General features: G+C 39.3%; 2 protein-coding genes across 3 annotated transcripts; both read right to left on the bottom strand.

The window, feature by feature from the left end:
- Positions 1-1414: 1414 nt before the first annotated feature.
- LOC141587222 (phosphatidylserine decarboxylase proenzyme 1, mitochondrial-like) lies at positions 1415-6480 on the bottom strand. Its single transcript, XM_074408675.1, has 12 exons — positions 6115-6480; positions 5899-5987; positions 4734-4787; positions 4569-4634; positions 4413-4473; positions 4217-4326; positions 3857-4110; positions 3656-3762; positions 3284-3351; positions 2896-2973; positions 1840-1962; positions 1415-1722 (listed from the first exon to the last, which is right to left on the bottom strand). The coding sequence occupies exons 1-12, from the start codon at positions 6284-6286 to the stop codon at positions 1567-1569; spliced, it is 1338 nt and encodes a 445-aa protein (XP_074264776.1). The 5' UTR covers positions 6287-6480; the 3' UTR covers positions 1415-1566.
- A 489-nt stretch (positions 6481-6969) lies between these two features.
- LOC141587221 (tubulin-folding cofactor A-like) lies at positions 6970-10291 on the bottom strand. Of its 2 annotated transcripts, XM_074408673.1 has the most exons (5): positions 9972-10082; positions 9884-9913; positions 9106-9259; positions 8038-8124; positions 6970-7406 (listed from the first exon to the last, which is right to left on the bottom strand). In XM_074408673.1, exons 3-5 carry the CDS (start codon positions 9256-9258, stop codon positions 7305-7307), a joined length of 342 nt encoding a protein of 113 aa, XP_074264774.1. In that variant the 5' UTR covers position 9259; positions 9884-9913; positions 9972-10082; the 3' UTR covers positions 6970-7304. The 2 variants fall into 2 exon arrangements, with proteins under 2 accessions (XP_074264774.1, XP_074264775.1); XM_074408674.1 differs by lacking the exon at positions 9884-9913 and having other exon boundaries at positions 9924-10291.
- Between the last annotated feature and the right edge of the window lie 6819 nt (positions 10292-17110).

Genomic DNA, 17110 nt, shown 5'->3' with positions numbered 1-17110 from the left:
CACCAAAGATAGAGGAATGAAAAGATTTCACCCAAATACTATGGCCCTTTTCGGTCTTTGATATCTGTTGGTAAGGTTGCTTATAAACCGCCCTTCCCGATCTCGCTAAAATCCACAGGGTATTTCATGTTTCTCAGTTGAAGGGGTTCAGGGGAATATTACCTGCTGCAGCCCATATTCCTGATTGGATGCAAGGTCGTTCTAATGAAGAACCCATTAGACCAGCAGCTATTTTGGAGAGACGGATTGTTAAAAGACAAAACAAAGCTACCGTACAATATTTGATCCAATGGGAGGGTTTTCCTGTGCATGATGCTACCTGGGAATTTGCAGAGGCCTTAGAACAACAATGGCCTGAAATTGTCCAAACATTGACTGAGACTTGAGGACAAGTCTCTTTTGAAGGAAGGAGATATGATGTAGAATAACAGAATAACAAGAAAATGCATTTTGGCGCCAAAAGCGATTCTGATTTGTTAGAAATGAGTCATCATTTGCTTAAGTCGGTTAGTTGGAAATTAGCTGTCACATTGTAATATAAAGGCTAATTTCCCTCATTTGTAATTCATTCAACATTTTTGACACAAAATCTCAATACAATCTTAATCTTTCAATTACTCTCATCTCTCTGTAATTCTTCTATGTTCGATTGAATGTGTATAGAACCTCGAAACTCCTAATTCTTCCATTAATCTGGGTAGTTTCCTGCATTCTATATCACATTCCCGTCGAAGTCTCTAACAGGTCTAACACATAATGAGTTCCTTTTAGAATTCAAGATAAATCTTAGGGAGAAAGATTATCGCATAATACTTTATGCCGTTACGGGACTTGCTAAATCCCGCATTTTTTTACGCATTATTCCAAGTCTACCCCTCTCATTTCTCACAACCCTAATTAAGATAGAGAAATAAAAACCCTAAAAAAAATAAGCAATTTCCCCAACGAAGGACCACCGCCCTCGCCCACCCTCAACTGTTTGTGTACAGTTTGCACCCACAGCCCCCCACCAACGACCAACGACGGAGAAGCATGAAGGTCAACGGCGACGGAGTAAGGGGAAAAATTGTCGGCGACGGAGAAGGTTGACGGCGTAATGGTTCGACAAAGGACTGTGGTCGACAACGTGGAGAGGGTGGTCGACGCTGGGTGAGGGGGACGGGGCATGAGCAGGGGCAGGGTGGTTGGAGCAAGGGGAATAGGAGGGGTGGGAGGGTGTCGGGGCTGGGAATCTGGGATAGGGTATCATTTTTTTTCATTGTTTTAGAGATAAGGGTAAAAGTGGAAGAAAAGGGGAAAATGGGTAGGATATAGCAAAATAGTGTGTAGGATTTAGCAATTACCATTTTGCCAGTTTTTCTCTTGCTTTAGTGGTTCATTTGTAAGTCGTAAACAATATCAAAACACCAAAACATTGAGAAACTGAGATTATAGGTTAATAACAATATGTCGAATAAATAGCTCTAGAGTACATTTTTTGGTGATATGTCCTTGAGATTTCACTTGGCTTAAAACAAAATAAAGACACTTCATAAATGCTCATGCTCCTATATTTTCCTAAGCTAATCATTCTGCGAAATTGCGCCATCTCCCAAGTGCTTCACCTGTACGAATCCTATCACCGCGCCTGACAGTAAATCTGAAGTCTGATGATGTATGTTCTTTTGTCACTGGAGCTTGGAAGATAAGGACGACTGTTGATCCCATGTTGAAGGCTGCTACCTGAGAAACACGCGGAATCAACAAACAATTATCTAAGGATCACCCCTCAAAGACTTCGAACATCTACAACAAGACAATAAAATTTCAAGATATATGGCAAAAGATGTCATAACTAACCTCCTCCCCTTTTTTGACCATCAATCCAACACCTCCTTTTTCATATACACGCTCTGCTGGTCGCTCTGATTGTACAAAGTTCTTCATAGGTCGATTTGTCCGAAGCTCTGGCTCAATCAAAAGCTGTGTGCAAAAATATAAATAAATCCAGAAGGTAAGAGATGACAAGGGGGAGAGTACAAAACACGGTATATAAGAAAATTGGAGAGTACGTTATAAGACAATTGGCTGAAGGCCAGCTTGTAATTAGCTTTTAACTCTTAGCTAGGAAGGGTAAATAGAGCTCAAACAATGGAAAAGAGGAAAGTGGTGGTAAATGGTGGTAGTGGAGGGTGGAGACAGGCAGCGATGGGAGAACAATGACTCCTATACAAGGTAATATAGTGTATTACCCCGAGCAGAAGGTGAACAATTCTCCGTTCTGGGTAGCTATAATCGTCCGCCTCCTCATTTCCACTCTTCGCAGCTCTGCCATCACCCGAGTCCCTTACCATCATCTTCTTTCTATTTTGAACTCTATTATTCCCGTAACAATTACCCTTATTACAAGCTAGCCCTACCCTACGTAATAAGCATTCAAAAGCAACTTCTCATTAGAATGTTTCAAGCCAATGAGGGTATATGTTAACACATGGGTACGGCAGTAGACATCCGATCCCACTTGCCTTGCCATTGGCTGGACTCTGGAGGCCCTGGAGCCAATGCTATGGTTTGAGCAATGAATTTCTCTCTCAGGAAGTGAATCTGCGCATGCTAAACATGTCGCAGCAATAGTGTATCAAGGTCCAAGGATTTAGAACTAGTTTCAACTGAAAGTACTCTAAAACATAATCATAGAGAAGATTAGGGCTCCTCTGAACATGAGACTCCCTCAGCAGTTTAACACCACACTGACAAATTGCAAATTAAGCTACCATCAAAATATCAAATGTACCAAATGAAAGACAATTTTTTTAATGGGATAATCTCCTTCCCCAACTGCAACAAAGGACTCAAGGCAAAAATAAGTCAGAAATCATTTGCTAATTCCCAATACAAAATGCAGATAAAGTTCACCTCAATTGACCCAGTATTTGTGGCACCAATTGCTGCAAGTGCTAGATATCCTTGTTGCCATTGACCTTCCAGGACAACCTGGAAAAGTAAAAAAATAAATTCAAATGACTTGAAAAACACACAAAAATGTCAGACACTAACACTTTATTTTGATTCAGCTCCAGTTCAAATCATATCCAACTGGCAGCTGGCACTACGTAATCAAGCTGAAGGTACAGAAAGGAGAATTCTCTCTCTACTATTCACCATAAGTAGAGCGAGTCGTTGGAGCTAAAATGTTTACAGTCATCTCAGTCATGACCGTAACCCCTTTAATTCTGTCTTTAGAGTTGAGTCTATTAGTTAGATAATTTTCTATAACAGGAAATAATTATACAAGTCTGCATACCCTTTCATTCTCAACATACAGGTTTCTGATGGTTCTGGTTGCCCGCTCATTCACAGGATAAAGACGACCTGCAGCGAAAAAAAGATCCCTTGAGATTACTGTGGAAATATTTAATCAGTTAAAAGGGGAAAAAATGAACCTAAATTTTTATAACAGGTACAGAAAGTTCAATAGTTCAGGCGAAGAAAATTGATCTTGGACAGTGATGACTAATGAAATATACATTCTGAAATGTAATGATGCTAAAAACTCAAAAAAATAAAACAAAAAGAATAACATATATCTCATTATAATATCAATCGAGTGCCTTAGAAGATCCTGTGTAAGACTCCAATCCAGTTAGAGCTTTCAATAAACCAAAATAAGAATCACCTGCAAAATGCCTTCGAACAAGAACATTCCAGTCAGCAGGTGAGTGTACTCGATGGTAGTCCCCAGGGCTTAAGTATAAGACACAATAGAAAAGACCTTTAATTGGACTGCAAAAAAAAAAAAAAAATCTGGGTATAAGTCAAATTGTCAGCACCAAGTTTACAACATAATCCATGATCTGGGATTCGACTACCCACTTACCTAGGTGGCATAGGATCCAGAATTTTAGGAGAGGAAAATGAAACTCTCCACCAAGCTTTCTTAGGTTGATCCCTATGATTATCTCCAACGTCGCTGCATTCTTCATCCACATCTCTCCGGGATACCATAGGAAGGAAAGAGTTTTGACCAAGAAGAGCGGACAGAGAATACGAAAAACCTTTCACTTGCTCGATCATGGCACCATATTCTTTCAACTCCCCATATCTCATAACAATTCCATCCACAGGGCTAATCTGTAATGGAAAATTTGAGTAGAACCAGCAAGTAAATTGACATGGATACGTCTCAAGAATCAGATATTAGATGACTACAGAAACTAAGAAACTGTTACCAGTTTACCAGGCATTGAGGATCACCATCTATAGGTCTGGATCCTTCTTTAAGTCCCCTAGCAAAGAAATCACGCATCGAAGAGTATTCTGTCAAAGGCAAAGCTGCCTCTTCCAAGTCTGGAAGTTACAATATTACATTACAATACATGAGATTCAAGCAGTATATATTTCAAGTAACAAAAAGGCAGGCAAATGACAATTACTCGAATGAAATGCCCGTGCCCATGCTTTATAAACATATGGCCGCATTTGTACAGGTAGTTCCTGCGACAAATAGACAAGTAGGTGTGCTCTCAGATCATTAAGAAGCCCATTACAAAAGGGAAATAAAAGAAGAAGAAGATTAAAAGTAATCTCACCACACTCATCACTGAACCCCAGATACGGGAAATCGTGCGCAAAGGAAGAATGCTCAAAAATGATGCCTAAGGCAAGCAAAACAGGGAAAAAAATAATATGTTACCGATGCAAAAAAAAAGGTAAAACAGGATATAGACATGAAAGGATATGAATAAGTGCTCTACTTTAGCGTCAGGCTGAAACCCTGCTTCTATCCCTTTTGCTTTTGCTTCTTCAGCCTATCCAATAAATCAAATACCAGATTATCAATTAAACGTAAGAGGTTAGACACGCACACACTTATTATAGTACTAATACGCACATTAGAAGTTCATTATTTCATCGAATTTGATGAGAGCTTCAACTAAAAGTCATATGCGAGTGTCCCACGCTGACTAGAGAGCATAGCGTGCATCACTTCAAAATTAAGGAGTTACTCCAACTGCCAATTGATATTGGGTTGGAAAGGACTTGGGACCTTGTTCGTGCCAATTGATATTTAGCAAGCACCATACGAATGATGGTAAGCACTTGGATATAAAACATCAAGGAAAATTGTGAAACTTAAGTAATGCATTCCATTTAGCATACATGGTTTACTGATTCCAACACCTTAAAACGGGTTCACCTTTTGCATTATGTTTCGAATAGTAAGTTTCCCCATTTGTCTTATGCATTCCATTACTTGACAAATTACGAATACTATGAAACAACCCCTTCTGGACACCTTCCCATCGCCTGTGCCCAATGGTCTGCCAATATTTTCTCTATTATGTGATACCACCAGCCTATTCATTCTCTCTAACATCAGTGACTGACCCTTTCACTCACATTTTAACTTATATCTTTCAAGAACATATCTAAACTATCACTCACATAATAATCTACTAGTCCCTCTTTTTAACTCATTTCCATATATTTGTTCAAATTATGTGAGAGGAATGTCGAATAAACGTATGGAAATGACTTGAACGGAGGAAATACATATTTGCCTTTCGTTCTGATTTTTGAATACATATTTGCCTTTCATTCTGTTTTTGAACCCGAGCCTTACATACAACTTCAAAACACTATTAATCCCTCTATCTACCATAAAGATCCTACTTTGATTTTCGAATCATCCACACGTAACTCATTGTACACTGTGACTCCGCATCTTTCCTCAAATTTCATTTCCGCCTTAATTCCCGTGTCAAAACATGTACGCAAGAGCAAGACATGAACTCGAAAACACTAGAATGCACGTGAGACTAGAGTTTCAAAGACTAAATTGAGCAAAACGTAATCAACATCTACACTACACTACATTCAGTAAACTAGTCTAGTAGACAAGCATCATAAAAAAAAGACCTTGTTATCGGCATAAAGGCGGCGAGCATGGAGAGTAGCGAGCATAAGCATGGTGGCAACGGTTGCACCTGGTAGAAAATACGATTTTCCTGCGCAAAATAAAATAAATAAAACAGATACCACAATTTCAATTACTCCAATTCATACCATAAATTCTTACAAATATAACATAATGCAATTGAATTGAATTGAATTTAAAGAGGAGAGGAGAGCAACCATTAGAGGAAGTGGAGCTGGAGGCGTTATTAAAGGAAGCTCTTGCAGAAGCAGATAAGCTACGAAATTGATTGAGTTTGGAACAATTGATATTTCGATGAGATTGCAAGAATTTGAGATTGGATAAATGGTGGATAAACCATGGAAATCTATGATTACCCTTATACTTCATTGCTACAGCCTACAGGAGGTGGTCAAGGTTTTTCAAGGTTTTGGTTAGAATTTTGTTGGTTAATTACGTTTGTATATACTTTCTGCTTTTTGGTTGTCTTGGTGGGCAAGACAACCATCTCGACTGACCTGAACAAATGATAGGTTTACCTGTCAAACGGAACAGATCGGATAGGATTGATCAGGTTGGGTTCTGAGTCGAGTTAGGGTCGAAATACGCCTTTTCTAACCATTTCTCAAATCGAGAAAGTATTTTTTTACAAAATCAAATCATTATTAATTAATTTTAATATTTAACCATATTCATGGTCACACTTATTATATTGGAATAATTAAATATAAGTAAAGTTGTATAAAATGGATTTTTTAAATTGTGTTTAAAATTTATTGGTAGTCTTGAGTGAGATAGAAGATTTATTGGTAGGACTGGGAGTCTATGACTATACCCAAGTTCGAGATGTTTTACCATCTCATCTGAATTATACAGACCGGAGTCGCTGTTAACTTATACACAGTACTACGGTACATCTTACATACTACATTCCATGTCCCAGACTCCGGCTTCCATTCCACATCCCACCAGCCCCCTGTCCTCCGGCAGAATATGCAATGCATTAGATGGGAGGGAAGGAGCTGTTCTGAACTCTAAACCCTAATTTCCGGTTGCATGGACGGAAGAATTGTAGACAGCATGATCTAGTGGAAAGGATTCATCCATAATTCCATACGGCACTCGTTCAAGCACAAAATCACAGCTTTTCTAAGTAGTACTAGTACAAATTAAGTTGACTGCTTCTGAATCGCCCAAAAACCAAAATGGATACATTATGCCGTCATTGAAGCTGCTAAGCTGTTCACCAAGTAGGGACCAAGCTCGCCACGAAGGATTTCAATACTGAAATTTAGTCTTATAAGTTTTAATAAAACACAAAATGAAACTAAATACACTCTTTTTCATCATTTGCATGATATGATTGTGAAGACTAAAGTTTGGTCTCTTCAGATGGTCAGCCTCTCATCTAAGCATCTGCAGTTTGGAATTCTTTCTCGACCTCTAGAATCATGCTCCGAGCTTCATCAATTTCAGGGCCTTCTTTCTCGTTTGATTCTTCAAGCTCCGCCTACAAAGTATTTCAAGAAATCAAATCTCATGGGTACGCTACTTCTCCACTACCACATATGGAGTACTATATACCAAAGTCCTATCAAGGCTCAAAACTCAAACTCACATGATGACGGTGTTTACTCATTATCATCTACCGGTCATCTTGAAAACCTACTAATATAGTCAGCATCATTGCCCTAGCGCCACTTAAGAAGCCACCTCTCTAAGTACAACAGAGGTGGTCACGCATTTTTTCTTTGGCAACAACAAAGACGATGCTTCCAGTTTATCCTTTACCAAAACAAAAAGAACACCATTTGCTACTTCTAGTACTTCATGAAAATGAGGAAAGACAGTTGGATTAAGAGACTAGTTGGTCACTTCTTCAAACAAAGTTTACTAATTCGTTTCCTCAAGTCTCGTAGGCTTTAGGCATAGCGCCAAGATGTCAATCGAATGAGGCTAGGAACTCAAAACTGGCATTCCTCAAGCCGCTATTTGCAATTTCTTACGTTTTCAATCCAATTTTTTAAGTATTTGGCCCCCTAATCCAAAATATTCGCAATTTGCACTCAACCCTGTTTTTGTGGCTCTACTGTTTAAAGAGCAATTTTTCTAACTATCAATCTGTACTAGTAACAACATACCAATAATGCCTTTAGGTCAGCCAGGGAAGACTCCAAGCGCTTGCGACAATCAGGAACCATCATCCTTGACTCAGCTAGCACACTTTCCTACAGAGATTAAAACAGAAAATAATTCAGATGATCACTCTTATCACAGGTTAGTAAGGTTCATTTCTTTTACTTTCCAACAAACTCAAATAACATAAATAATTAAATACAACTCTATTGTCTTAACAAGTACTCCGTAACATAGTTATTTTTAATCCAAGCAATTGACAAGAAAAAGAGTAAGCATGTAATAGTTCTAATTATATTAATTAGAAAAAACAAGATTACGTGGAATTGGGAACAAAAAGGAAGTGAAAGCAATATGGCAGTCAGTATACAATGTTCTTCTTAGTATCTGTTACAGGGACGCCAACGAGAAGTGTATGTCCATGTTCACAAGTGTAGTGACATCGCATCCTAAAACCAATTGGTGAAAGAAGTACCCTACTGAAGTTACAAACACGCAACATCCATCTTAATCTTACAACACGCAATAATTACTAGCATCATGCCATGATGATCTATTTGCTTAAGAGAAGTTTCTATGTACATTTTACATGCCATACAATGATCAATCAGCTCTCCAAAACCTCCATTTATACCTAGAAATAGTCATTGAATGAAACTTTCACTGACGCAAAAATCTGAATGGTCCAAAATCAGAGTACTTAAGCACCCCAATACAACACACCATAACAATCAAAGTAATTCCTCTAACTTTCACTTGCTTCAAGAATTCTGTTTGATAGACAACGGGAGTACAAAATGACCACCATGCTGTAACTCCTGTATGATAAAAGGATACTCCCTAATCGCTCTCTTTCGAATTCAAAAGTCACATGATTTCAAAATCTCTCTCATAGAAGTGGTAGGACCCGGGCATTTATTTTTAAATAGAGGAAGTAGATAACACTCAGATCCTCTTTTGAGTAATTATAATCCGACTAAATATTTTAAGGGACGCTGAGCGTTTCACGTAAATCCAGCCACCAAGCAGAATTAAGTAACAAAAAATCATGGAAGAAACTGAGTCAAACATGCCTGCTGCTTAAGGTCATACGGGTCAGCGCCTTTCTCCTTCATGTCAGCAGTTTTAGCAGCTTCTCTTTCCACCTCCTTCTCATAGGAATGTAACTCTTTGATAAGACGTCTGCAAGTGCTTGTCTTGATCTTTAGGTTCCTTAGGGTTGCCATTCTACAATCATAACATCTATTAATATGACAGCGAAAACAAATGCAAGCCTGAAGAAGTACAGAATCACAGACTAAACCAAACATGAAGGCACCCATCAATAGTCTCCAGACATTATTCCACCAAATCTAGCGAACAAGAAACACTAATCTTTTGCGCAATCTCTAACTCCTACGATCCGTAAATGTAGACTTTAATGTTCACTCTAAATTCCACACAGTTTGAGATCTATAGCCTTCTTTTGTCCAATAACTATTGAGTAACACGGTCACACACTATGAGACGGTAAATTGTGTAAAAAGATTACTCAATTATTACTAGTAAATTAGTGAATCTTCTACTTAAAAGGACCGTCTCACACAATAATTACTCCCTTTTGTTTGATAACTAATATAACTCAACACAACTAGGAAAACAAATGAAAAGCATACCCAAAAGAGCAACTGATCCTTTCAAACTAATTCAATATCAAATTAATAACATACTCAAACAACAATTAAGTTGTTGATGCAATTAACAATGACCATTCATTAATTAAGCACACAACAAATCGAACAAATCCAATTGAACAAAACCAAAACCGAATTAGGGGTTTATTAATTTAGGGTTTGAAAGTTGAGAAATTACACTGGGGTTATTAATTTAGGGTATGAAGGTGAGGTCATACCTAGGGTGAACAACGGTGGAGGAAAACGGCCGGACGAGTCGACGACGACGAGCTTATCACCGGTAACAAATCCAAAGCAACCGCTACAAGAGATTTGAGAAAGCTGAGATAGTGGCTGGATGCGGTGGACGTCACGACAAGGATCGTGGTGGTGCGGTGATGGTGATGGTGACGGGTGAGCAGGTGAGGCCAGAGGAGGGGTAGTATTGGTGAAGGAGGAGGTGGGATTCACGAATGACGATTTGAAGGGAAGAGAAGCTGAGATTGACGATATCAATGGAACGTCGTTTTAATTTTTTGAGAAAAAAATTAAGTTTTTTTTTTTTTTTTTTTTTTTGTTAGGGTGCACGTGTCCCCCTCCCTCCCCCGTTCCGACCCGGCGATAACAAACTCTAAATAAAATGAAAAATTATATGAAACTAGTTGTAAACCCGTGTAAAATTGCAGGGGTATGTATTAGATCGATATGAATATTTTTTTGATGAATATTTAAATTTGCATTTTTATTATAATAATTGGGCAATAGATGACATTCCGTGATGTACATGATTAATGTGTAATAGATAATGTTAACATTAACAATCTGAATTAACAAATATTAACATGAACAATTAACAATTAACAATTCAATCCCGTAAATAAATGTAATTCCTTCTCGTAATTATTATTATTATTATTATTATTATTATTATTATTATTATTATTATTATTATTATTATTATTATTATTATTATTATTATTATTATTATTTTTAGATAATGTAATTCATTTATTTGTAATTAGTTTCATTTATTCCGATTTGTAATTCATTCCGCTTATATGCCATTAATTTCATTTATTCGGAATGTATAAAATTATTTCATAATATTATTTCATAGTATTTGTTCGAAGACGGAATTTGTCGCATGTTTGTATAGCCGGAATTCTGAAAAAATAATACTTCCTCCATTCAACTCCACTCTACCTATTTGTATTTTGCACAAATATTAAGAAGGGTGGGTGCAGCAGGAGCCACTGACCAGGACACCCCACAAATGCAAGCAGGCCAAAACAGCACCACACCCATTTTAGGAAGCAACCAAGCTGGGCTAAGTTTAGTGGCTAATAGGTACGAGTACAAGCCCAACCACCAGCTGCCACCATGGCCAGCTGGTTGGTCACTAAACTAGGCTCAGAAAAGTCCTAGGGGTCCAAGGGAAAATCACAATGCAAGTCCTAGAAATCCAAGTCGGATGAATCTGCAAAGAAATGACAAACAACAAAAGCAACCTTTCCATTTCTCAAGCTAAACCATGAGGAAAAAGCACTCAAAGAACTTTTGGCTTGTCTTCCCATATACCCGATACAACCTAGAGCCAATTTTAATGCCAAGGACTCAATCATTTCGTCCTCAAGTGCCTACATTCAACGAAAAAGCCAAGAATACAAAAGAAAGGACCACAACTCCACATCACACACTGCATTTCTCTTTTGTTTTCATTCCAGTTTACAATTAAGAGCTTTTAAACCGTTGTAATATTGTACTTGGACTCTTACCAAAGATGTGATGAGAGATCCTGACCCTTGGATGTAGTTTCCTTTCAAGTTTGTAACCTAAGAAGGCCTATATAAGGACCTCAACTCGATCGTTGTAACACAAATGATTGATGAATGAAACCCAGTTTTCTCAAAATTTAAACCTCTTAATCTTGTGCTTAGTCTGTAGATTAGAGTCGGGCTTGATAATAACCTGTGCTTAGACTGTGGTTATTGATTAAGTACACAGTTAGTAGAGTATAAACTTTCCCGTCTTTGAGACCGTGGTTAGTTTAGCTTTTTGTTTTGTTTTTAGTTGAGTCTTTCCTGTGTTCATCTGTGGAATCTCTTAACTCTAGACACCCAAATTGTTAGCTTAATTCCCTGTGAGAATTCTCCGTGGGTTTTACAAATTGATAATTATATCCAAAGTTCCCTCCTTTCGGTCAAATCCCGAACTACCTCGATCACTTTGTCCCTTTGTGTCATCGGTCGGTTGATTGAGTATTTAAAGTACTTTGAGTCCTCCACAAATCCTAGAAATTTACTCAGAGTTAGTTCTTATATTAAAGGAATTTACTGCCAAGTTTCATGATTTTAGGAGGTCATTTCATAATTTTATTAATTAGCATAAGTTAATTGCATTCTTGAGAAACTGTTTTACTTTTGCTGGTTTGTCTGTTGATTTTGTCTAAACCCTTGGACATTACACTGCAAATTGGTATATCAGAGCAAGGTTTTAACACGATTCTATCTTGTGTTAGTCTTGGGAAGGAAAGTGAGTTCATTTTTACCCTAACTACAACAAAACTACAAAAATAACCCATGAGTGAAGAGAGATTTACTGGTATTGAGACCAGGGTGGATCAGATAGCAGGAAGAATCAATGAACTGGTAAATATTGTCAACACTCTTGCAGAAGGAGTTCCTAACAGGCCACCCTACAGAGGCAGAAGCAGGGGTAGAGGCTTTGTTGGAGCAGGAAGAGGACAACCATACCACCAGGAACATGAAGGAGACATGTCAGATACTGATGAATCTATGGCAGAGGGCATCTACATGGAAAGAGACAAAGATATAAAGGTAGAAATTCCTGATTTCCATGGTAGTTTAAACCCTGAAGATTTGTTAGACTGGATTAGAACTGTTGAGAGAGTCTTTGAATTTAAGGGATATACTGACAGGAAAGCTTTCAAAGTTTCTATCCTTAAATTCAAAGGTTATGCCTCACTTTGGTATGAAACCCTGAAAAGCCAGAGAATGAGAGAAGGCAAGGAACCCATTAAATCTTGGCTAAAACTTAAAAAGAAATTGAAGGATAAGTTTATAGCTAAAGATTACACACAGGATATGTTTATCAAGTTAACCCAGCTGAAACAAGACCAACAATCTGTTGAGTCTTATCTTAGGAGCTTTGAACAACTTACCCCCGCAATGTGAGATCACCAAAAGCCCGAGCAGAAAATTGCTAGGTTTGTTGAGGGATTAGATCCTAAGATTGCTATAAGAGTTAGAATGCAACAAGTTTGGTCCTTTGATGAGGCAGTCAACCTGGCATTGAGGATTGAAAAGATGGGAAAAGCCAAGGTCACTGCTTCCAAACCCCTTACCAGATCCACTTTCAAACCTTTTTCTGGGGTTAGGATTGGAGAAACTCCAAAACTTGCAACCCAACCAACACCAGACAAGGGGAAGAGTCATGTGAATCCTAGAACCAACACACCTATGACTGATGGGAAAATTAAATGCTTCCAGATGTACAAGGGTATGGCCATTTTAGGAAGGACTTTGTCCTTCTAAGAGAACCTTGACAAAGAATGGAAGTAGAACAGTGGGAGAAGGAAGGTTTGGTTCAGTATGAGGAAGATGAGACCCGATAATGGAGGAAGTGGAGACTGAAGGAGAACCGAGAACAAGATGCGCTTGTGGCCCCCCGATACAGTCACAACTTAGTCTTGTGGAGGGTCATGCATTCCCAACACTCACCTCGGAAGTGATCAAAGATCCCTAATATTCGAACCGGATGCACAAAAGGGGAGGGTTTGTAACCTAATCATAGATGGGGGAAGTTGTACAAATGTGGCATCAAATGCCATGGTTAGCAAACTCAACTTGACAACTCAAGAGCACCCAAACCCTTACAAGCTGAGATGGTTGAACAAGGGAGCAGAAGTAAGGGTGGACAAACAATGCTTGGTTCCATTTTCTATTGGGAAGGTGTATAAAGATGAAGTCCTGTGTGATATTGTCCCAATGGATGCCTGCCACCTACTCCTGGGGAGGCCATGGGAGTATGACAGGAATACCACTCACCATGGGAAGGATAACATCTATAGTTTCAAGCATGAAGGCAAGAAGGTCACCCTGACCCCATTACCACCCAACCAGAGAAACTATGGAGGTCCAAGTATGCCAGAGGAGAACAATGGTGTGCTATTTCTTTCTGAAGCAGCCATGATCAAAGAAATGAAGCAAGAACAACCTGTCTGGGTGTTACTATCCAAGGAAGTAAGCAAGGAGGGGAGTCCTGAGATGCCTGCTGAAGTTAGGCCATTAATTCAGAGGTATAAGGAAGTATTTCCAAAGGAGCTGCCTAGTGGGTTGCCACCATTAAGGGGCATTGAGCACCACATTGACCTTGTCCCAGGCTCAGTGCTTCCCAACAGGCCAGCTTATAGAAGTGATCCAGCTGCTACCAAAGAATTGCAAAGCCAAATTGAGGAACTTATGAGCAAAGGATTTGTCAGGGAATCTCTCAGCCTTTGTGCAGTCCCTGCTCTACTTGTTCCAAAGAAAGATGGAACATGGAGGATGTGTACTGACAGCAGGGCCATTAACAACATCACTGTCAAGTACAGGTTCCCAATACCAAGGTTGGATGACATGTTAGATGAGCTCAGTGGTGCCATGATATTTTCTAAAATTGATCTCAGGCAAGGGTACCATCAAGTCAGGATAAGGGAAGGAGATGAGTGGAAGACTGCCTTCAAAACTAAACATGGATTATATGAGTGGCTTGTGATGCCATTTGGTCTTTCTAATGCACCAAGCACCTTTATGAGACTGATGACTGAGGTGCTAAGGCCATGTTTAGGCAAATTTGCAAAGGGTCTACTTTGATGATATCTTGGTTTATAGCAAGAGTGAAAGAGAACACCAAAACACCTTGAAGCTGTGTTCAAGATCCTCAAGGAACAAAAACTATTTGGCAAACTAGAAAAATGCACTTTTATGGTTGAAGAAGTGGCATTCCTAGGGTACATTGTCTCTGGGAGGGGGATTACAGGTTGATCGGACAAAATTGCAGCCATTCAATCATGGCCAACTCCTAAAACAATCACCGAGGTGAGGGGTTCCATGGATTGGCCTCCTTTTATAGGAGATTTATCAAGAACTTGATTCGATTTGTTGCTCCAATTACGAGTGTATGAAGAAAGGAGAATTCCACTGGACCGAGAGTGCTCAAGATCCTTTGAGAGGATTAAGAAATTGATGTGTGAGACCCCTATTCTCGAAATTGCCGGACTTTGATCAACTCTTTGAAGTAGAGTGTGATGCCAGTGGAGTAGGCATTGGTGCAGTCCTAATCCAAGCTCAGAAACCTGTAGCTTACTTCAGTGAGAAATTGAATGGAGCTAAGTTAAAATATTCTACCTATGACAAGGAGTTTTATGCAATTATCGTAGGCGAGTCATGCATTGGAGTCACTATTTGAAGCCAAAGCCATTTGTGTTACACTCTGATCATGAAGCTTTGAAATACATAAATGGTCAACACAAATTGAGTCACAGGCATGCTAAATGGGTGGAGTACTTGCAATCATTCACCTTTTCCAGCAAGTATAAAGAAGGAAAACAAAATGTAGTGGCAGATGCACTATCAAGGAGGCACTCCTTACACAACTATGGGAACCAGGGTCCTTGGTTTTGAGTTCATGAAAGAGATGTACAAGGAAGACCCTGACTTCTCTGAGGAGTGGATCACACAGTTTGAAGGGCATATGGTTCCAGGGAACAAATACTTGCTGCAAGATGGGTTTCTATTCCAAGGGAACAAGCTCTGTGTTCCAAGGGGTTCCTACAAGGACCTCCTAATCAGGGAAGTCCATTCAGGAGGCTTAGGAGGGCATTTTGGTGTTCAAAAGACACTGGACATACTACAAGAACAGTTCTATTGGCCAAAAATGATGGGGATGTCCAAAATGTTCTCGGAGATGTTCGATGTGTCAAATGGCTAAGAGTTCCTTCCAAACTGGTCCATATATCCCATTACCAGTACCAAGTAAGCCATGGGAGGATGTGAGCATGGATTTTATTGTTGCATTGCCAAGGACACGAGAGAGGAAAGGATTCAATCATGGTTGTTGTTGACAGTTCAAGAAGATGGCCCATTTTATAGCTTGCAAGAAAACAGAAGATGCTTTGCCAGTGTTGCTTTGAGCTATACCTAAAGGAAATTGTGAGGCTTCATGGAGTTCCAAAGACAATTGTTTCGATAGAGATACAAAGTTCATGAGTTACTTCGAAAACTCTATGGAAGTCGCTCAAAACAAGATCATTTGTTCAAGATTTCTCACCACCCCCAAACAGATGGCCAAACTGAGGTCACCAACAAAACCCTGGGTAGGATTCTGAGATGTCTTGTAAGCAAGAGTCTAAAAGATTGGGACATCAAATTGGCAAAGAAGACTTTGCCTTCAACAGATCACCATCAATCAAGCTATCGGTCATAGCCCTTTTGAGGTTGTCTATGGGATTAATCCCCTAATGCCTGTAGACTTGTCATCTGTACCAAGAAATGAGATGAATCATGATGCTAAGACCAGGGCAGAACAACTGCTGAAACTCCATGAAACTGTGAAAAGGGAAATTGAGAAGACCAATGAGAAGTACATGAAACAGTCCAAGGTGCATCGAAAAGGAAAGAATTTGTTCCAGGATTTGTCCGGGTTCACTTAAGAAAGGAGAGATTCCCAGCAAGAAGAAAGAACAAGTTAATGCCAAGAGCTGATGGCCCCTTTGAAATTATTGAGAGGATTGGTCCAAATGCCTACAAAGTGGATCTACCAGAGAGATGAGGTGCATGGCACTTTTAATGTAGGTGACCTAAGTCCATATTATGAGGATGCCGAGGGGAGGAGTCACCAGGCTTGAGGACAAGCCCTGTTCAACCAGGGGAGGTTGCAGCAGGAGCCACCGACCAGGACACCCCACAAATGCAAGCAGCCAAAACAAAGACACCACACCCATTTTAGGAAGCAACCAAGTCAATAAGTTTAGTGGCTAATAGGTACGAGTACAAGCCCAACCACCACCGCCACCATGGCCAGCTGGTTGGTCACTAAACTAGGCTCGAAAAAGTCCTAGGGGTCCAAGGGAAAATCACAATGCAAGTCCTAGAAATCCAAGTCGACAGAATCTGCAAAGAAATGACAAACAACAAAAGCAACCTTTCCATTTCTGGCTAAACCATGAGGAAAAAGCACTCAAAGAACTTTTGGCTTGTCTTCCCATATACCAGATACAACCTAGAGCCAATTTTAATGCCAAGGACTCAATCATTTCGTCCTCAAGTGCCTACATTCAACAGAAAAAGCCAGAATACAAAAAAGGACCACAACCTCGTCACTTTGTCACCATTTCTCTTTTGTTTTCATTCCAGTTTACAATTAA

This window comes from Silene latifolia, chromosome 6, assembly GCF_048544455.1.
Source record: "Silene latifolia isolate original U9 population chromosome 6, ASM4854445v1, whole genome shotgun sequence".
In the NCBI taxonomy this organism is placed as follows: domain Eukaryota; kingdom Viridiplantae; phylum Streptophyta; class Magnoliopsida; order Caryophyllales; family Caryophyllaceae; genus Silene; species Silene latifolia.
This window is presented reverse-complemented; position numbering and strand designations above follow the sequence as displayed.